Genomic DNA, 22,438 nt, shown 5'->3' with positions numbered 1-22,438 from the left:
TTAATTTCTTCCATTTTCCATTAATTTCTTCCATTTTCCATTAATTTTTTCCGTCTTCCATTAATTTCTTCCAGAGGTAAAAAACAAAACAAACCCAACCAGGATTAAAACTCACCGAAGGACTTTCTAGTCTTGCACAGGAGAACTCAAAGCAGCTTGTCTGCCAGTAGGAATCCTTAGAAATTTAGAGGTAACATATTCTAATCAAATTCGAGGGTTTTTTAGTGTATTCTGTTTGTTGTTTCAGGGTTACCCATCAAAGGGACGACGTCCCTCTGTCACCATGGGGTCAGTCGTGTGGGAATGTGGTTAAAAGCTTGAAAAACTTAAACTAATTCATGGCATTTTGGACTGAGAAAAGGGAAGGTTCCTTGCACACCTGCCTCAAATACATCGTCCCCTGGACTGGGCTGAGGATGTTGAACACAAAGACTGTTCCAGTTTGGAAGAGCCTCAAACAAGGACTGGGAATATCGTTGTCGAGGTGAAACCCGAGGATACAGGAGGAGCTGGAAGGGCCGCAACCGGCCCCGTTCCCGGTGTGGAAGGATGGCTGGGAGCTGGATTTTGTGTTCCCTTTGGCTGTTGGATGTTTTGGTGGGGCTCACGGGGGGGCACAGCCTGTTTTCTTGTGAGCCCATCATCCTGAGGATGTGCCAGGACCTGCCTTACAACACCACCTTCATGCCTAACCTCCTCAACCACTATGACCAGCAAACAGCAGCTTTGGCCATGGAGGTAAGGCTGGTTTCTCCAGGAAAATACGTGGTTTTGTCCCTTAGTTAGCAAATAATTGATAAAAAAAACCCAAACAAACCAAGAAGATAATAATAATAATAATGGCCCATCTTCGCGAACGAAGATTTGGGGAAAGGTCTTTTACCTTTCCAGCCTGCACAATGGATTTTTTAGGTGAGACACAGCCTGTGCTGAACTGAGCCCACCCTTTAATCCTAAGGTTCATCTGCCGGGGCCAAGCAAGCTTGGACAATGGCAGTGAGGTCCTCAGGACGTAGGTTTGTTTAGAGTGTCCTTCTCATAGATGGATGGCCACACAGGGCTAACGACCTCCATCAGGCCAGGAGACCGGGATTTGAACCCGTGGTCGCAGCAGTGAAAGTCCTGCACGCTAACCACTAGGCCACCAGGGGTCTCAAACCAAGAAGATACTTACATTAGAAATAAAAAAAAGTCGGTATAATTAATAATTTAAATATAAACCCAAATACCACTTGCATAGGATGTAGTGTAATATATATACTGAGATATTCTGTGACTGCAGAATTTGCCTAATTTAATATAACTGAGTGTGAAATACTCTGGATGTGCTTGCTACTTTAAATGCCTAGTTTATACAAGACTTTTAAGTTCCCTTCAGTCTTAAGGAGTTTCCTTACTTGGTATTCTGTGATATCACTAAAATTGATGGAAATTCGGGATATTAGGCAAGTGCTGCTGTCAGCCTGTTCAAATTTCCATGAGAGATTTGTCCAGATTAGGTTCATTTGTATTTCTGAAGTACTTGTGGTGAATTCACTGTACACTGAGAACTGAAAGAATAATCATGTGTTTTCCTCTTTGAACGCTCCTCCTGACAACACAGAAACTGAATTGAATTGTTCTTGTTAAATAACATAAAGCCTTGGCTTTATGGAGTTTATGCAAGAGTTGAAACCAGATGTGATGGCTTTTTCACTGTGAGAAGAAAATAGGGATTCTTACCCTTAAATTTGCTTTGTTTGGAAGAATTATGGACTTGCAGCGACTCATTTGGATGGTTCAGTGGAAGGTGTCCATGGCTGGGGGTGGAATGAGCTGAGCCTTAAGTCCCCTCCAACCCAAACCATTCTGAGATTTTATGATTTTACTTATTCTCTAACCTATTTTCAACCAGTTTCCTGCTATTTTCATTTAATACCCTTTTGTCCAGCGTTGTGCAATATTGTGCCACAGTTCAGTCCTCTGTGACGCTCGAGATTTTGGAAACCTCAGTTCTGTCCCCCAAGGCTTTTCCTCTCCAAATGGAGAGGAAGATTCTTGCAATCCCGCTGCCTCATTGCTGCAATAATTTTAATTACCTTTCTCTGTCCCTTTTTCTACCCTGGGCCTTGCTGAGAATGTCACATCACTCCGGGTGTGGCCACCCCAGGGATTTATTTATCACGAAAATCACACTTTTTACTGCTAATTACCAACATTAAGTTCATTTTTCTGATTTTTGTTCTGTGTTCAACCCATGGACTGTCAAAAGCCTCACTTTCACAGCTCATTTATGGCCACTGCTGGAAGCAGAGCAGTAATTTATGGACCCTCAGCCTGCGCCAGAAAAACCGGGTGCAATTATTCCGATCTTTGGAAAATCGCTTTGTGCTGCGGAGAGGGAAGGAGATGAGAAGTGAGCGTTGCTTCTCTGCACTCTGTGGTGGAAAACACAACTTCACAGCATAAATTAGCCTGGGTGAAACGCTGTCCTGCTGCAGTTCACACTCTGAAATCGGTGCCAGAGCCGTTCTGAGGCTTAGCACGGGCGCGTTGGTGGTGTGGGGGTGTGGAGCGCTCCCTTTGCCAGTGTAATTAGCATTTAAACCAGGAGTTTCAGTCTGGGGATGGATTATGGGCTACTTCTGAATGGCCCTGGAGAAATGGTGAAGGCTGTGAGGGGAACAGGCCTATTATCAAACTCAAATTCCCCATGCAGGGGCCTGTGTCTCCGCTGCAGAGTTTTGAGCGGGAGGAAAAGACTGAAAATCCACAGGTTTTTCCGAAGTATATTCCTTGTATCAGCTTAGATTGCTCCTTAGATGTGCTCAGGAAGATGGATGTGTTTTATTATTTGGCTTTTTAGACATTATTTAATGTCACAGTCAAATGGATGGAGCGCTCAAATTTTGAAGTGATGGAAATGTGTGAAATCTTGCATAGTGACATTTTTCTGGTGGCATCTCTCAGCTCCAAGCCCTCCCTAATTGCTGCAAAGATAAAATAATATAGCAGGAGAATCAGTGTGATTCATCTTGTGACTCTCACAGTTTTTCAGTGGCACTTTTTCACAGCAATTCCTGCTGAAACCCGTAAGAAAAATTCAGGTTCTTTGTACTGGAAGGGTGCAGTACAACAAGAAGGGAATGTGAAGTGAAATAGGGAACTCTTGTAGCTGTGTTCTTACCATCAATAAATTCAGTGTACTTCTCTTCCCATACCATTGGTTGCTTCATTGAAGAAACTGCTCGAAAACTTATTTATTGTGAGCTTGAAAAGATCAGTAAGTTGCCTTTTTGAGACTTTATGCTGATGTGGTTCCTTCATAATTATAATAAAGGCTGATAAATCACATCAGCAGGTTAGTGAATCATAGAATCACAGAATGGTTTGGGTGGGAAGGGACCTTAAGGATCATCCCATTCCACCCCCTGCCATGGGCAGGGACACCTTCCACTATCCCAGGTTGTTCCAAACCCTGTCCAACCTGGCCTTGGACACTTCAGGGATCCAGGGGCAGCCACAGCTTCTCTGGGCAACCTGTGCCAGGGCCTCACCACCCTCACAATCAAGAATTCCTTCCCAATATCCCATCTCAATCCACCTTCTTTCAGTCTTGATTAAACAAAGGCAAATATTACACTGGGGTCCCTCAGTGCACACCAGTCCCTGCTGGAATCAGTTCCTGTGTATTTACTCCTAGGAAAGATAATTCCTTAAGCTTTCTGCTGTGCCTGCTTTAATCCAGCAGCATTGAAGGGAGGGTTTGCTGCATCCAGGGGCCTGGAGCATTGTTTTACCCCCAAATATCCCTAAAGGAGCTTTCGATGGAGGACAAACACCAATCCAAGCTCTGTTAACATCCGTCCTCTTGGCTGTAGCAGGGACTGAAATGGGAGTTATTTTACATCTAAAAGGGGCAGTAAAGGAGTGATGACACATTAGTTATGACAGAGAATGTAGCTGCGAGATCCTGGGTGTCCAGGGCAGGGATTTTCCGTGGACTGAGCTGTCCAGGCCGGAGCAGAGCTGGGAGCTGTCCAGGGCCTCTCACTTCCTGACTCTGGAGGATCATTCCTTCCATCTGCTCCGAGGTATCTGCAATTTTCTATAACCTGTTAACAGGCTGGTTGATGACAACAACCATCACACGCAATTCCAGTTTCAGGGACGCTGTTAAAACTTCCCTCTCCATGTATTCCCGAGGATGCTGCAACGCTGGGATGTCGCAGCGTTGTTGCTGCCACAGTTCCGTGTGTTACATAAATCCCCAACGAGTCTGTGAGGATGGAGAAGTCAAATTACCCTTCTCCCCCCCAGGGACCTGACCTTGTTTACCCATCTCTTGGATTATTATTGCTACAAAGAATTACCTGCTGTCTCTTTTGCACTTAATATTCCTTTGGCCTTGAAGGATTTGCTTATGCAAGCAGTGGGTTTTATCTGTAGACAAAACATTTGTAGACAAATGTTTTTATCAGAGAACATGGAACTCGGGGCCCTTTTGGAGCCTGGGAGGATGCTCCGAAAGCTTTTGTCGCTGATGAAGAGAAGCAGTTTAATATTGATGATTCCCAACCTTTTTGCAGTTAAATACAAGTGCCAGCACTTCTTTTTCCTTGCCCTGATTTTCGTGGGACCTCGCAAATGATTCTGGGCATCAAAGAGGCTTTAAGGGACGGGAGCCAGACATGGCTGAGGGCTAAATGGGTCCCTCTGAGTTGTCTTTTGGGATTATACTGGAGGTCAGACACTCTCAAAATGAGATGATGCAGCCACCATATGGGCAGGGGAGATAAAGTGCTGTTCCTTTGCACTGTCTCACAGCTCCCATTCCCGTTTTCCATATCAAAAAAGAGCAGCAGTAGGGACTTAGGGATGTAGCCACTGTGTAGGTAGGAGATGAGGAAGGGGAAATAGAGTATTTGGTTTTTTCCAGTGTGAGGGAAGTGGCTGGAAGAGGAGTCACGTTGTATTCTCCTAATCCATCAACATGCCAAGTTTCACCAACTGGAAATCACTGAACTGATAAAAACAAACTACCCAGCAATGAAGATTTTTGAATATTTAGAAGCAGAGCTAGTGAATACTTCATGGACGTTGACACAGAATATGCAGCTACAGATGTGAGGGCAGCTGATTTTTCATATTCCATTTCAAATTCAGTGGTTTTCTTGCCTGTCTTGATGCTTGCAGAGGACGATTCCACTGACCTACCTCAGAGCAGGGGATGTGCTGCAAGGTCTGCATGTCCTTGCTGGCTCTATTTCTGGGATCCTTGGAGCCTCAGTTAATTTTTTTCATCTTTTTTTTTGAGTGGAAAAGAACTGGAGTGTGCTTAAAATGGCACCAACAGAAGACGTAGCTCTATTTATTCCCAGCCTGGTCTTAACATCTGGGATAAGAGGTATTTTTCCAGCAGAGGTAGGTCAGGTATAAAGTGGCTCATTTAGTGGTGTTTCTTTCCTACTGATCAGCAAAGATGGGGAGAATGCAGGGTGCAAAATCCTTAACTTCTTACCCCCTTAATTCCACCTTTATTCCTTTTCACCCCTCTCTCCTTCTCCTCTCCCAGGCGCTGTATCCTTCTAAATGTCACGCTCTTCCTTGGCTTCCTGTATCCTTCAGTTCTGCATCCAAAACTCCTGGAAGTATAAGCATATAAAGCTCATGAAAAAGTGGGTTTTAATCAGCTGGTGTTTTGTAAGCACCCTGATCTCGGGCACTAATTTGCAGCAAGGATTCATTTTCTCTTTAGTGTGTAAGGTTACGATCCCTGCGGAACAACGGGATTGTGCAGGATCACAGGGATGCAGGAGGTGCTCCAGCTGATTAAAGCCTTTTCTTCCATTAACTTTGTAGTCTCTTATTCCCACTGGGAATCTTTGCCTTAGAAATAGCCATGTGAAAACTTTTAGATTGTTTTCGTTTTTAAAGCAGAATGTCTCCAAGCAGGAATTGCAGAGATGATTCCAGGCCTGATAACGCCCTGCTTGGGAATTCCTGCTTTAGGAATACCTGAGGCTTGGCTGTTGGAAACTGCAGCAGCTCCTGGTTTCAGCCTTGATCTGTAAAGGGGACAAATGTTATGCAGAGGTGAAATCCTTCGTGGGTAAGAACAATCTGGGAAGAACTAAAGCTGTTACATCAAAATTAGTGTGATCTGACAATTTTGGAAAATGAGGTTCCTGAGGGGGCTCTTTCTTGGGCACAGCCTTGGATGGGCTCGTGTTGGAACCATCAGTTTGATCCTTTTAACCTTAAGGTCCAGTGAAGTTCAGGATAATCTGAGTAAATGTTGCAAATTCAGGGAATGCTGAAGCCTTTCGGCTGTTTGGGCAGGACGAGCAGCCACGTGAGAGAATAGTTTGCACTCAGATAAAACACAGAGCTCCGTGTATGTACCTGCTCTGGAGCTGGAAGAGGCTTAAATAAGGAAGAAAGGGAAAGAGCCTTGTCTTTGGCTGGAAATCTTTTGGAGGAGTAAATCCAAACAGAGGAAGTCCAGGAATGGATGCACAAAAAAATGGACTTTTCGGCTGCTGTTGTGTGCAGGGATTTGTGTTTGGGAGAGTGGTGATTCTGACAGTCAGAATTCCCAATTTAACAATCAGACAATGACTGTCAGACCTGGATTTACTCAGGAAGGTGTTTTTCCAGGCAGAGTTACCCACATCCACAACAGCAAACGAATGGATTTATGGAGATAGATTGTCCCTGAGCATGTGGCCCATCCTGATACAGCAATCCAAGGGAATATAAATCCCCACCCTCTACTTTGCCCTCATGAAATTCCCCCTGCAGAGCTGTCTATAGATCTGGAGCTTCAACATCAGAAGGATGGAGCTGCTGGGGCAAGTCCAGAGCCCACGGAGATGCTCCAAAGGCTGGGGCCCCTCTGCTCTGGAACCAGGCTGGGAGAGCTGAGGGGGTTCACCTGGGGAAGGAAAGGCTCCAGGGAGACCTTGGAGCCCCTTCCAGAACCTAAAGGGGCTCCAGGAGAGCTGGAGAGGGACTGGGGACAAGGGCCTGGAGGGACAGGACACAGGGAATGGCTTCCCACTGCCAGAGGGCAGGGAGAGATGGGAGATTGGGAAGGAATTGTTGGCTGGGAGGGTGGGGAGGGACTGGGCTGGAATTCCCAGAGAATCTGTGGCTGCCCCTGGATCCCTGGGAGTGTCCAAGGCCAGGCTGGAGCAACCTGGGATAGTGGGAAGTGTCCCTGCCCATGGCAGGGGGTGGAATGAGATGAGCTTTAAGGTCCTTCCCACCCAAACCGTTCTGGGATAAACCATAACTGGCATTCCCGTGTGGATTTGATGCTTCCTTAGTGGGAGCAATCACGATGGTTGGTCTCTTTTTCCCTCCGAGAATCACATCATTGCACTTCAAAGAACCAGCTGAAGGTATCACAGGACTGTGCTGAACAGAGCAGGGTGAAAAAATGAGCACTAAAAAGATATTTCTCTCTAAAATGGATACAAAGAACACAAGGGTTCAAACATCAGTCCCCAAATATTAGAGGGGGATAGCAGGTGGGAGAAACTCTTCATTTCTTTGGCCTGGGTAACAGATGTTCTCCAGAGGATAATTTCAGAAACGCTGTTTTCTGTTCTTTGATGTTTGTTAATGAGAAAAAGATGCCACGTGAAGATTTTCAAAATGCTGACTTGCAGCGAGTGGAAAAATGAAGAGATTTAGGGTTTGGGGGTTTTGTTAAATTGATAAACTACTGCTTGCACGTTGAGGATGAACTCTGTCACCCTTTCATATTTGCTTGAATAAAAGATTGATTCTGAATGATGATTCAACTGGAAGGCAGAAAACGAAGTTCAGCCCTGATGGTTTAGTGCAAACATAGGAGAAAAAAAATCAGTTTTATGTAAAGATTCAGTTGCAAGTAAATGATCTACGTCTTAATCAACATCTACCCACAGGGGGATGCTTTCAGGGTCATGAAGGCAGATGGCTCTGCATTGTGGCTAATTCTGTAGCAGCTGGTGGAGCCTCGAGGAGGAATTATCAGGAAAGGTGGAACACACATGAGTTTATTTTCAATAGTTAGATGACAAAGTGCTGTTCAGTCAATTGTAGTTTAGACCCGCGAGTGTAAATTTAGATGCCAGAGGGTGTTGTGCCAGAGCTTTAAGGGAATATTGGTTTTACCATTTACCATTCTCTCACCTGCCACAAAATCACAGACATTCCTTCCCATCTTTCTGGATTTTTTGTGCAGTGATGTAAATAACATTTGCCTACTTAAAAGCTGGGTGGCTTGGTGAGGATGTGCTTTTTATTTTGCTGGTCCCTTGGAAGTGGCTTTTTCCGTGCTTTCTCCAGCGTGTGATGGTGTTTCCAATTATAGGATGGTTGGATTCAAAGAGAAAGCCACAACAGACTGACAAAAGGAGAGAATAAATATGATATAACTTAAGCACCGAGGAGCACTTGTCATAAATTTTACCATTTGTCTTGCTGGTGTGGCTGCAGTTTTCTTCTTTGTTTTTGAGAGAGACTTGTGGTGAATTTGGAGAAAGTTAGGATGGCCTTTATGGATCTGAGTCATTTCTGTATCAGTGGGATGTTCCTGTGTGGCTTTGAAGCTGTTCTGTGGTAGGAAAAGAGAGAAGAGGAATTGATCAAAGCGTGTTTTTAATGTTCAAAGGACAAACCTTAAATTCACCCGAGCCTCATTTGGGCCCTGCTGCCTCGTTCCCCATTTCCCGTATGGGAATCAAGAAACGCGGATGCCTGAGGGGTTTGTGACTTTCTGAGGGAAGGTGAGCCAGAGTTTGTCCTCCATCCATCACCAAACTGGTCCTGAAGCCCCCTGAGGGCTGCAAAATATCCATGATTGGGTTGAGGGACCCAGTGCTCTGGAACTAAGTCCACTGTTCCATCTTGCAACACTTGGGACCTCCAAGACGATATATAATTGAATTTAAGAGCCTGAGAGCAGCAATATGAAGCCATTTCCTCCCTGAATTTGTATATTCTTTTAGCATCCCCACAAACCAGTGGCAGTTACAGAAGTTAAGTGTTGTGTGAAGAATTTACTGTTGTTTTTTTGTCTGTGTTTATTTTTTTAATCTTCAAACAACCAGCTGCTGGTTTTGCGTTCCCTGCTTTTCGTGCTGCAGATACAGGGAGCAATTGGGCCATATTTTTCCTTTATGTATCATTAGTGATTTTATAGGGCTCAGCCTCCTGCTGTCTCTTTTACAAGGCACAATAATAAAAATAAGCCATATTTATATTTTTTTTATGGAGTGGATGAGTGCGACGCCGTGTTAATAAGACTGTGAATCTGCTCTGTCACATCACTGCTGCAGTGACAATGACAACCAGACTCTTCCATATCCTGCAGAACTGCCTGTGGGAGCTGGATGTGGGTGCTGGAAACCAAAGCTCCATCTTCCTCATCTTGTGCTGTTTCCACTTATCCACGGGGCATTAAAACATCTCCAGAGCCCATCAGTCGAGGGGAATATTTGGCCTCTTTACATCAAATTCTCGTGTCAGATTTGAGAATCAGATCTGTCCAATTTCTCTGTATAAATTGGCATCTAATTCTCATATAAATTAATTTGACTCATTTAAAAGGACTCTGAACCAGCACGAGGTTGGATGCTCATTCTCGGTTTTATTTTAATTTTTTCCATTGATAAGCCTTTTATTTTTTTTCATTGTAAGCCCTGGCATTGCACTTTTAGCGACACCTTTCCCGTTTTCTTCCCCTCTTGTGGATTTTGGCCGTGATGCCCCCTCGGAGTTGGTTCCTATGGTTACCCCCCCCTTTTGTTGGGGTGACAAAGGTTGGCATCTTGATTCTCCCGAGCCAAATTCTGCCCTTTGACTCTCTCCCCTCTTCACACCCCTCGCCAAGCTTGGCCTCTTGCTCCGCTCCAAGGCTTGTCATCCCGGGGGTTCCCATGGAAACAAGGAAGGAAATTTGAAAAGAGAAGCACAAAGGGCTGCTTCATTTGAATTTGAACAAGGGGAGGAAGGCTCCTTGTAGTTCAGCTTTGTGTGGCGTAGAGACCCGAAATTTATCTTTTAAAAAGTTGCTTTCAATTTGTAAACTTGTTTACGTTCCCCGTTCCTTGATTTATGGAACAAAAGTTGTCATGTTTGCGGCCTTGGGCGAGGGGAAACATCTTTCTTTTTAAATTCAATGAGAGGACTCTGGTCAGCCTCTTGTTTGCTTTCCCCCCTCACGGCTCTGAAAGCATCATTTTCATGTTTTTAACATTTTTCTCAGAAAACTCACGTGTTTTTGCATTTTTTCCCTTCATAAGGATTTAATCGAGCTGTCGATTATCCCACATCCCCCGTCCTGTCTTTGTGGAGGAGTGGATGAATATATGAGTATATGCCATTGATCCATTGCTGAATCCCTGCTCCTGAGAATTCCTTCTGCCTCCTTATTGTACATTTTAACCATCCTGGTCCCGTCTGGGCAGATGCAACATGGAAATGTAACCGTAGAGAAAAAGATGATAACAAAGTTTGACCTTGGATTTCAGGTTTGATGCTTATTGACAATAATAAAATAAAAAAAAAATCAGGAAAACAAAAATGTGTATCGTGTGATAATAAAATTTTATCTACACATTTTACAAATGTGTTAAATATTCAAGTTTTAATATAAATTGGCTGAAGAGCAGTGAAGCCTCTTTGCCTCCAGGTTTTTCCCTGTAGCTTTTCAAATGACAAATTATCTCAGCCTTACAGAAAAACAGTCTTTACCTCATATAGGAGAAATACCATTTAAATGATCTGGTTTGAAAACTGGTCCTCCAGTTTTACAAACTCTTGGGGCTCAAATACTGAAAAATCTCAGCCCCTGAAGGTTACACAGATATTTTCTTTGGTCTTAACTTTGCAACTGTGGGCAAATCATTCAGAATAACCTTAATTAAGTATTATCACAAAAAGGCAACGAAATTCTTCAGATCCAGCAGTTGCTTTTTTTTTTCCTTTTTTTTTTTTTTCCCTGGCACAACGGGAGGCAGCTGCTTTTGTCCAGGAATAGTAAACTTCCAGGCTTTTAAAATTTAGCCTTTGGTTCCCCTCCCGCTCTGGAGGAGCTGCTGTGAATTCCGGGGTCACGGAGGGGACTCGGGAGAGGGGCGTTGGATCGAGCCGGGGCTGTAGGAGGTCTGGGGGTTGTGGTTCTCCTGCACTGGGATCTCATCCTTCTGACACATCCCGTTGTATCCATCAGACAGGAGCCGGTGGGATGGATTAAAGGATTCTGTCTCAGCCCTCCTGCATGAGGTGGGAGGCAGTGGGAGCCACTATGAGTGAAGTCAGCAGAGAACTCATCACGAAGCCTTAACCAATGGACTTTTCTTCCCACTCTCCTGCCCCATCCTGTTGCTCCAAGCCTTCCCTTCCTTAGAGCCCCACACCTGGTCTTCCCTCAGTTGCATTTTCCATCCTCTCAGAAACGTGTATATAATATATATGTGGATTTTATATATTTTTTACATATATATATATATATAAGTGGATTTTACAGCGTTGGGCAATTATTCAATGGGAAAACACCCCCCCCTTCTTTCTTCTTGCATCATCCTCAAGTGGTTACATCTCCAAGGAATTTAATGGAATATTTCTATTTTTCTGACCCGCTCTTTATGGCTTGATCCCACTGATTCCATTCCATGTGGATCCTCCTCGCTGCCAACGCCCCTGCAGTGTATTCCACCCAGATCCTGACATTTACATGAAGTTAAGAATAAAAATATCCTTAAACAGTGACTGAGTGTCACTGGTTAAGAATATTTTTAAGAGATTCTCCTTCCACAGCATCCACAGATATTTGCTTCTCTTTATTTGACTGGAAAACAGTTTGGGTCCATCCTCCTGTGCGGGGGCCTCCCGGAGTAGTTGCATAAGCTTTTTGTCTTCCCTTGTTTCCTTCATCCGTGTCCCCTCTGTCCTCCCACTGTCTTATTAATCCCGTTATTGTGTTTGGCCTTGTCCTACTTGTGAGTGTTTCAGAGACGTGCAGGGAACGCTGTGGGAGCAATTTTCCTCCCCCTCACCCCCCAAAAAATTATGTTCAGGGTCCAGCAGAGAGTGAGGCACAAACTTCTGCCCTCAACAGGGAGAAACTCCCGCACCTTTGAGGGCAAAATATCCTTTCAATGTGTTTTCAGAGAGGCAAACGCACTTTAAGGATGCCGAAGAAACAAACGGGCAAAGGCACTATGGGAATTCCTGTCAAATATTTATCTGGTGAATTATTAACTCCAGGCAAGAAAAATCGACGTGGGGAGCTTGGGTTTGTTCTTAGTTTGGCGTTTTTGGTGAGGATTCCAGACTTGGGGTGGGTTCAGATGCTCGTGGGGTGGGTAACAGCTGTCTGGCCAGTGGAAAAGTGGGATACAATTGCAATTATTTTTAATTCTTTCCCCCTGTGCTCCCCTGTAGCGTTCAGCTGTGACCTCATTAACTTGGCACTGAATGGAAGGGATGGTATTGCTTGATGAATCTTAAAATTTTAATTTACAGCTGCTGTGCTCGCACATGGTTCAAAAAATGGTTAAGGGTTTTAAAATGGCTAAAAGTTGAAATCGCCAACTAATTATCTTGAAGCTTCTATTTGGAGCATAAATCAATTTTCATCTAATCTGTTGGAGTAGATTGAGATATTCTCAGTTATTATTATTAATTGAGATATTCTCAGTTCTTATTATTAATTGAGACATTCTCCATTAACTTTTTGGTTTTGTGTTACTGTCTGATGAAGTAGAGAGGCCTGTTTGGTGGCCCTCTTGTAATTCTGTAACTGGGTCAAAGAAACATATATTGGGATGGACCATATCGTTTAAAAACAGTTAAAGAATCCCAATAAGTGGAGTCAGTGTTTGTTGAGAACCTCCGGGCTCACTGTACAAATATAATCACGGAACAAAGAAAAATCTCTTTCTGAGGATTGAAAATTTCCCCCAAATCCACCTGATTTCCTCATTGTTTGTGTCACGTGGGAAGAGTTTAATGCTTCATTCCAAAATATGGAAAGGTGATGGCAAGATTCAACTCAAAGGTCACTTTTTACCTCTGTCGTGGCCTTATTGTCCTTGCTCACGGGAAGAGCAGCAGGACAGGGTGGTTGTGCATGGAGCCACTCTTGGTTTTTCCCCTCAAAACTTTCAGGTAAATTTACATGTTTTCCTGAGTAAAATCTGGATTATACCATTATCTGCCCACATCTACCCAATTAAAGCGTTTGAGGAGTGCTAAGTGCTGCAGCTTTGCTTTTCCTGCATTGGAAATTGGCTGAAATAATCCCCAAATCAGGTGTAATCCCTGGAGAATCCTGGCAGCCAAAATAGTCTGTAAATTGTAAAAAAACCTATTATTTGTGTGTGAGAGAGAAGAGAAAAGGTAAGAGCTGTGGTAGAAAAACTAAAAATGAAGTGGGAAGTGCTGTTGAGTTGAGATTTGGAGGTGGTGCAGCTTGATTTGGATGGATTCTACTCCAGTAAATGCATAGATATTAGGAAAAAATTCTTCCCTGTGAGAGTGGTGAGGGGATGGGATAGAATTCCCAGAGAAGCTGTGGCTGCCTCATCCCTGGGAGCATCCAAGGCCAGGTTGGAGCAACCTGGGATAGTGGAAAGTGTCCCTGCCCACGGCAGAGGGTTGGACTGGATGGTCTTCAAGGTCCCTTCCCACCCAAACCAGCCTGGGAATTCCATGATTCCGTGATATAAGGGGCAGCAGGGCTGCAGAGCTTGTAGAATACAGACCCTCACACCCAGGAAAACCATCCTGAATTATTTATGGACGTGGAGCAACCTGCTGATGTTTGAATTACTGCTACCAAAGGCCAGCTCAGCGTGCTGGGCTGATGGTGCTGCCTGCCTGCAAAGTACCCATGAGGGAAAGAAATAGCTGTCAAGCCAGCAAACAGTATATTTTAATTACTGCCCTGTGAAATATCCCTGATTTTGAGGCCCAAAAATGTAAATCTTCTCTCCCATCCAACTGGTGGGGGTGTGTGTGTTTTTGCTGGTGTGTAGATGTAACAGATGGTCTGTAATGTTAGGTTAAGGCACAGCTGTTAAAATATCAGCGTTCATGTTACAGATAAGTTTTATTTGCTATCCAGAGTAATTTTTACAGTGTAAATCCAGCAGATTATGTGCTTGCTTCAGTTTGCATCGTGTTATTTATGCATATAGTTGTGTTGGATCAGTGTGCTCTCCTCCTTTCCCAGCCATATATAACAAAAAAAATGGCTTTTCCATAGAGGTGAATCACTGGATCACCTGAGTATTTTGGATTTTCACTTTGGACAGTCAAGAAAAGTTTCAATATGTAGCCACACACATCTGTAAAATGATTTGGCACAACTGATTTGGGGTTTTTTTATATAATAGTGCATTCCAAAGCAACTGTCTTTGTGGGTATTGCAGGATCATTCCCTGAAGTCTTTAGGTGAGATTTCTTGTGACTGGGGCAAAATTATTTAGGGGAGGTTTGTTGTGGGTTTTCATAGGAGCAAAATTAAGTCATTTAACCTATTCCCAGGGAGATGCTGGTCCTGCTGTAGCCAGGGAAGGCACGAGAGTTGCTGGATGGTTATTCCTTCTTGGAGAACATCATGTGGCCTTCACAGCTCAGGCACTGAGGGGATTTATTACAACTGAGTCTGCCATCGTTTTCTCATCCATGAAACCAGGTGTTTTGGGAGGATTTTATGAGATTTTGTGAGATCAGACTGGCTGCCAAGGGAGTGGCAAATGGAGCTTCCTGAATTTCGGTGTGTTTTCTCTGCCTGCCAAAGGGCTCTGCTCCTGGTTTTAAAAGCCTGGGTCATTAAACCAGGTAAAAACTAAGCTTGTAAAAAAGGGAATTGAATAACCAAGGTGTTGATCAACCTCCCTGCCCAGGGAGGTGGTGGAGTTCCCATCCCTGTCCAAGGAATGACTGGACGTGGCACTCAGTGCTCTGGGCTGGGTGACAAGGGGGTGATTGGTCAAAGGTTGGACTCAATCTCTGAGGTCTTTTCCAACCTGAATGATGATTCTCTGTTAAACAGGAAAGATATTTAGATGCAAATGTTCCTCAGTCTCAACGTTCAGGATTCGATCCTGACCTTTTTTACCCGGCTAAATGGTCCAAACGCAGCACGTGTGGCTTTGAGGTTGGTTTCATGGGTGGTTTTAAATCAACCTTAAACCCAAGTCAGGGTGCAGGAGGCTGGTGGCAGGGACAGGACAGGGCTGGATGAACTGTCCCTTGTGAAACTGCCTCTGAAGGGCATTAGGTGGTGACTGGGATTTGTCCTCATTTCATGGCCACCTGGGAGGAGGAAGGTGACAACTGTACAGTTCACACCTACTTTTAAGGCAGGCAGAATATTGCAGGTTCCCTTGGTTGGTCTGCCAAGAAGCACTTTGGCTTGAATGTTAAAATTCAGGGAACAGAAGCCTTCTTCCATCCTCATCCCAGTGGAAAACATGGAGCTTCATGGCTCCATGAAGAACTGGCGGGTGATATTAAACTCTCTGACATTCTGCTACGTCAGCTGGGTGAAAACCCCCCAGTTAGTGAAGTCACACATGAAACCATAGAAGTCCTCAAGCCTTTGGGAGGTAAGAGTAAATTCTCTTCAGCAGGAGGATTCAGTATAATTATATATAACGTATTATTAATTAATTATACCTGGAAATCCAACTCGTCTGGTTTGACTCTGCAGGGCGTTGATGTTGTGTGTTCCATGGCAGACACTGCCATCCTGGGTGTGGATAAAATGAGGGGTGATTCTGAACTTGGCCCTGCCCTTATCTGGATTTCCCCTCATGTTTCTGATTTCTAGAAATCCCCCCCTTTTTTTTTTTCTTTGAGCACTGAAGAGCCTGATCTGGCTGTCGAGCTCCGCCGTGTGCTCTCCAGTCAGCGTCAAGAATCCATCAAAGCAGTGATCATGCTCTTGTCTGCTCTTGGAACAGTTGTCCCTGCAGCCACAGGAGATAGAAATGTGTCATTTCAATGAAAAACTGGATTTTGACAAGACTTAACCTCTCCTGCCCAAGAGTCTGTTGCTTGTCCGGGCAAGTGTGTTTTATGAGGATCTAAACCACAGTCCGGAGCTCTGTGTATTTATTTCCCTTTGGAATTCTCCCAAGCCCATCACAGCAGGCATATGGAGAGGAAGGAGGAAGCCCAAACCATCTCAGCTGTCAGATAAAAAAAACTAACACTTCTTGCAAGTGGAAATGGTTACCAGGGCCACCCATCTGCATCCACCGGCTCCTGAAACATAAAACCCACTCCCAGGAAAAGTGCAAATTGACAGATGGGTCCCGTCTTTTCAGTGTCTTCCAGAGGAACTTTGGAATTTCAGATGAAGCAGGAGACATCTTTAAAGAACAAGAGCAGATGGCTTCGCTTTTTAGTCGTACAGGCAGCGATTAATGTCGGTCGCTGTCTTTTAACTACTTTCATCTTTATCCTGCCTTTTTTTTTCCCCCCCCTGCAGTTGAGAAATTAAACCTCGGCTGTCTGTTTGCAGACAGAACGTTTAGGGTGGTTTCATGATTGCTGCCCTTTCAGACTAAGGCAGGTAAAATAATTGATCTGAGGTTTTAAAGTAAATAACAGGGTGAGTGTCTGGTTCAACCTATGGCATGGAAAAAAAAAATAGCTCTTAAACCCAGAGTAATTACTTGTCTTTTTTATTGTTGGAGTTACTTAAATAGCTATTTCAATGCAGACATCTATTTTCAGTGCTAAGGTAAAAAAAAATCTGATTTTTTTTCCCTTCCCAGTCACTGAAGTGTCAGTCTAACTCTTGTTGCAACCATGGTTTTTCCAGCTAACAACAGATTATGATACATGGGATGTGGGAATGCAGTGGGTTATGGGGTTTATACAGATAAATGTGTGGATAGCTTTAATTCCAAGCTGAATTATAAGCTCAACAGGCAGCCAGAACTGTGCCCCATTTGGCTTTTTGTATGTGCATCACTGTGCAAAGCTAGAAATAATTATAAAAATAAAAGCATATCTCGGTTTCTCAACAAGGAAGTTAATGGTGAGGTAAGTTTGGATGCACTTCATGCCAAATATTCCACGCTGAACGTGTCTTGGCACTGTGCATTCAAAGCAGGCTTGGGCAAAGTAACCTGGTGCCTTTAGAAAACAGAATAAAGTGTCTGCAGTAAAGCTGCACCTCCAGAGCCACGTTAATTTGGCCAGGGATGGATTAATTCCAGAAGGAACAGGCTCACTCTGACACAGCTGAGCGTGTTCCTGGCCCTTTCTGCCACCATTACTGAGTGTCACCATCCAGCTCGAGTGGGAAAAGTAGGAATGGCTCTGTTTTCCTGACCAAGTGCCCCAAAATCAGTGCTCTTTGCCAAGCACCAGCCCTGCTGTGCCTGTGAGAACGTTCCCTGAGCTTCTTTAGGAGGCCCCAGGTGGGTTAAGGCAGGACCCTCAAGCGCAGCCCGGTTTAAAGTTGGCTTCAGCTGTTTATTCCAGCGGGGGAATTAACCCAAAACGAGTATTTCCAGGTTAAGTGTGTGCATCAGGAGTGTGGGGTGCAGGCTCCGGGAAACCTGGCGAGTTTAGAGGAGCGGGGACACCGGAAAACAAATTTCCACTGTCTCCAGAAAGCCAGTTCTGCTCGGAGAGAGGACACAGACTGTCAGAGCTGAGGTCTTTTCAGTCAGGGAGACCCGTGGTCATCAAAAGCAGGAGGCTGAACAAGCTCAGCTTAACCAGGAGCTGTCTGGAGAGTTAAACCCAGCAGCAGCCTCAGGGGAGGCAGCCTGGAAGGCAGCAGTGCCCGTGCCCTTTGAGATACAATTCCAGCCTTTTTCCCTAATGAACAGCAGGCTAAATCAAAGCCGGGGCAAGGCAGGGCACAAAGAGCAGCTCCTGTGGCTGGATATGCCCCGAGGCAGCTGCTTCCACCAGAGAATTTCAAAAGCAATTGATAGTCATAGCATCGCTCTCTTCCCGGGAGCCCGAGGGGAGAAAACTTCCCTCCTTCCCTCTATGAGTTTATGAGAACGCTTCCTGTTTAGTTCTCTGTTCAAAGGATGGAATAGATAAGGGAAAAAATCAGCAAAATAACTCGCTTTAAATCTTGCATTGTCACTTCCCAAGCAACAGCCAGTTTTAAATGGCTACTGCTGTGTAAAATAAAGAGAAGAATTTGCTTTATTAGCTGAGAGATGATGGTTTATTATCTCTCAGGAATATGAGAAGTCTGAAACTGAAATGCAGGTCCAGGAAGGTATTTAAGAGATAGAATTATTGCTTTTGCTTTGTAACCAAAAATGAGAATTTGTTCCAAAAATTATTTTTTTGGGGGGGAGGAAATGGACACATATCATTCCAGCTTTCCTTTGTCTTTCATCCCTTGGGGGATGAAAGTTGGGGGGTGGAATTGGATGATCTTTAAGGTCCCTTCCAACCCAAACCATTCTGTGATTCCATGATCCCCTCCAGAAAACAAAACTAAGGCAAGCAGGAATTTTCTGCTCTCTGTTAGAGAGTGGCCATTAAAGCTTTTTTTTCAGCAGATGGGAATTGTAGGGAAAGAAGGAGATGGGGCCACACTGCTGGGAATCGGGAAATTTCTTAAAACAGCTTTGCTACCATCACAAAAAAATTCTGGGGAAGAGGGAAAGAAGAGCTGGGAGAGGTTGTGCTGCAGGTTGTGCTGCTCTGAGGGAAGCAGTGATAGAGGGAAGCAGTGCTAGAGGGCTGTGGGGTGTTATTGATACTCAACACCTGGATGGCAAAGAGAGGGAGGAGGGAGGAGAGGGCTCTGACTCAGCCTGGAAGAGCTCACAGTTATCACTGGGATTGCAGGAATTTGCTGTGGTCACAAAAGTTGTTCCCAGAGGTGGAAGGACCCAGTGGGTGTAGAACTGGGAATGTGTTACACAGCTGTGTGATCTGGCATATTTTAAATACTTGAGTACCTTCAGGAGTGCCCAAGTGTTTATCTCCTCTTAAAATATTTTATCTCTTCCCTTTCTGGGGTTTCCCAAGACTTGGCCTGAATTACTGAAATCGGTTTGGCTGTCACGCCTTCCCTTGTCCTTGCCCTCTTCCCTTTCCCTCTTGGAGCTGTTCAGCAGGCATTTTTCAAGAGCACATCCCGTTTCACAGAGAGCCCTTTGTTAGGCACCAGGGCTTGGTGTCATAACTTGAACTGAGTCCTTGGGCAAGAGCATGAAAAGAGTCTTTTAACGCCCCTGGCTTTAGTTTTAATAGGGAACAACATAATCAGTAGGTGGAAGTGACTTTTCATCTTAAGAGCTGCAAAGGGGTAAGATAATTCTGAGATAATTTTAGGGATGGGGCACTTGAAGACACAAGTGCTGCTGTTGCTGCTTGGAAGCAGGTCAGTCCCTTTTCCTGCCTTACAAGGAGTTGTTGTAGGGTTTTTTCCTTCTCCTGTTCTCCAGCTGAGCCTCCTCGTGATTTTGAAAATGATTTGATTATAGTTCATAAGAGAGTTTTTGTTCTGCCTGCAGATGCTGTTTTGGGAGACACAGTGGTGTGGGAGAGGCCTGGAGGTGCTGAGAACCTCCAGAGCAGCCAGCGCTGGGGAATGGTCCTGCTAGATTAGCCCTGCTTAAAAGGGAATTTCTCCAGGAATCACAGAACCATTTAGGTTGGAAAAGACCTCTGGGATCATCGAGTCCAACCTGTGACCCATCCCCACCTTGTCACCCAGCCCAGAGCACTGAGTGCCACGTCCAGTCATTCCTTGGACACCTCCTCCAGGGATGGGGACTCCACCACCTCCCTGGGAAACCTATTCCAATGTTTAATAACCCTTTCCAGGAAGAAATTCCACCTGAAGTCCACCCTGACCCTCCCCTGGCACAGCTTGAGGCCGTTTCCTCTTGTCCTGTCCCTTGTTCCCTGGGAGAAGAGGCAGGGATTGTTGGGATTGAGTGAATCTGTTCTGTGGTTTTGAGGAATATGCCAAGGCTGAGCTCAAAACCAGACCCTTCCCAGCACCCAAAGTGCACCTGCCGTGCCTTCTGTGGGACTCCTCTGGGAAAATCCAGTTATTCCAGTGTTATTTCAGATGCTTTGGTGTCCTGGTACCTTTCTGTTCCCTTGAACTGGCCTTACTACTTCCCTTTGCTTTGGAATATCTGTGCCCTGGAGCTGTGTTTGCACACCTTGGCATAGTCTGGGCTCTTCCTAAAATGGTTCAGCTTCTTCAACTCATGCAAAACCAAACAGAAATTTCAATGAAGGCGAAATAGCAGGAAAAGAGGAACTCCTGGAACATCTTTCCTTAATTGGAGATGTAGCAGAGGAGAGTAGGGGAGCATTTGTCAGGAGAACTTGGAATTTCGGTGTGGAAAACTGCAGTGGCAGGAGGCAGGACTTTGGGATCGAGCAAGGAATGAAGCCAGTGGCTCTTTTTCATAAAGATATAACTCAATTTTCTTACTTTCAAGGTTCTTTGAAAAGAAAGAGAGTTAAACACTTCCTTTATTTTCCCTTTGCATCAAATAAAGGAAGACTTGCCTTCAGCTTTTCCAGTCATAACTGTCTACAACCATTTTCTTGGACCCATGTGGTCAAACAATGCCCTTAACTGTGCTGTAGGTCCTAAATATTCAAAAATAAATACATTTATGCATCTGAAGTACCTGTCCAGCCAAACACAAAGATACTCTCGAGTCACACGAGCTTGTAAATGTAAATACTTTCCAACTGCTGCTGCCTTTTTCCTCGTGGATGACTCTGGAAGTTTCTACTGTTCTTCATGCAGGTTGGTGCCAAATTGCACAGCTCTCCTGTCATGGGACACTGGAAAAATGAAGGGAATTTAATCAGCTTGGTAAATAATAATGATGTTTAAAAAAAAAACCAAAACAGTAAAATCACAGCGTGGTCGTGTCTTGTATTCCAAAAATTAATTTTTTGCAGGGAAAAGGAGACGTGAGAACTGAAAGAGTAAAGAGGTGATAAGAGAGAACTGAGAATGAAACTTTTCCATATAATTCCTAGTATTTCTCATTTATATTGCCACAGAAGATGACCTATTTTTTGTTATTTAGTCTGTTCTACTCTACTCTTGGAAAAGAAAAGAAAAAAAAAGCTGAACTGCTTTAAAATACTTCTCAGGAAATTGCTGTTTGCAAATATAGTCTTTCTGCAGCTCCTCTTCAGCTTCAGTTCTAATAAGATTTAGGGTTTATATATATTTATCTGCAGCAGGTTCATTTGTGCTTCAGCTATTGCACCACGAATTCTGAAGATTAGGCTCCCTTTGCTCTGTAATCCTGCCTGGCTGGGGAGAAAGGGGAAACTCTGGCATCAAAACAGTGTTTCGTTCCAGAGTTGTAAGTCCTAATGGATCTCAGTATTCTGTGTCCTTGAATATTCCACTCTCAAGGGAATATAATTAATCTTATATTAATATCCAAAGAGATGGTGAGACTTTGGATAGTGGTGAGTGCCACACAGGCTTGGAATAAAATATTGATTAACTCCTGGAGAGTTTTAAAGACGAGTAAGAGCAGAATGAACCCACACGGGATAGTAAGAAGATAACGTGGATTATCAACGCGCACCAGCTTTTATTCAGACATAAATCCCTGCCCTACTTATTTTTCCTTCTTTTTCATCTTCAGAAATGCTCAAGACCAGCTGTATTTGCCCAACTGGGATAGATTTTCTCTCAGAGTTTCCAAGGAGTGTTGCTCTCACCGATACTCAAACCCATTATAAAGCGCCACGGGAGCACAAGACACCAGTCATTTTTTCCTGACTCGTTTTTTTTTTTCAGGCTTTGATTTCACAGTGCCTTTTTCTGATGGTTAGTGAAGAAATGACATATTTACTGTGCCTTCTCTGTGGTTACATGGTTACAGCCCTTTTCTGGAAGCCTGGGAAGTTGATGAGAATTTATATGACAATGGTAGCGTGCAGGTTGGGAGCGTTTTCCTTCTATGGATGCGCTCTGATGGTAGAACTGAAATTCCCCTCTGGGGGGTTTATCTGCTTAATTCCCTCTGCTTTTAATGCAAATCAAGGACATAAATGTGCCTTGTGAATCGCTGTCATTGTCCCCAGGCTTCTCGATCACCTGTCTTCCCAAAATACCTGATCATTCCAACAGAGAAACCAGGTTGTGTTACGGTTGTGACAAAGCTTCCTGTGAAACCCCCCTGCAAATGTGCTGGTTGCAGCTGTTGAATCCTGCTTTTTTTTTCCTTCCCCAGCCCTTCCACCCGATGGTGAATTTGGAATGCTCCCGGGATTTCCGACCCTTCCTGTGTGCCCTGTACGCCCCGGTGTGCATGGAATACGGGCGGGTGACCCTGCCCTGCCGCCGGCTCTGCCAGAGGGCCTACAGCGAGTGCTCCAAGCTCATGGAGATGTTCGGGGTGGCCTGGCCCGAGGACATGGAGTGCACCAGGTGAGAAGATCCGGGTGGGTTTGTTTT

General features: G+C 44.4%; 1 protein-coding gene across 5 annotated transcripts in view; it reads left to right on the top strand.

Moving 5' to 3' along the window:
- Positions 1-22,438, top strand: part of FZD3 (frizzled class receptor 3) — a 51,200-nt gene that overhangs the window by 4,385 nt on the left and 24,377 nt on the right. For 3 of the 5 annotated variants that reach the window (XM_027697809.1, XM_027697811.1, XM_027697812.1), the window contains exons 2-3: positions 248-738; positions 22,215-22,411. In XM_027697809.1, coding sequence (XP_027553610.1) covers positions 550-738; positions 22,215-22,411 — 386 coding nt within the window. In that variant the 5' untranslated portion in view covers positions 248-549. Of the gene's footprint in view, positions 1-79; positions 167-247; positions 739-12,947; positions 13,147-21,778; positions 21,809-22,214; positions 22,412-22,438 lie in introns of those variants that run through there. The other 2 variants (XM_027697810.1, XM_027697813.1) reach the window with 2 other exon arrangements.

Source organism: Neopelma chrysocephalum, unplaced genomic scaffold, assembly GCF_003984885.1.
Source record: "Neopelma chrysocephalum unplaced genomic scaffold, ASM398488v2 Primary Assembly neopelma1_123, whole genome shotgun sequence".
Classification (NCBI taxonomy): Eukaryota; Metazoa; Chordata; class Aves; order Passeriformes; family Pipridae; genus Neopelma; species Neopelma chrysocephalum.
The sequence above is the reverse complement of the archived record's forward strand: the minus strand, read 5'-3'. Positions and strand labels throughout refer to the sequence as shown.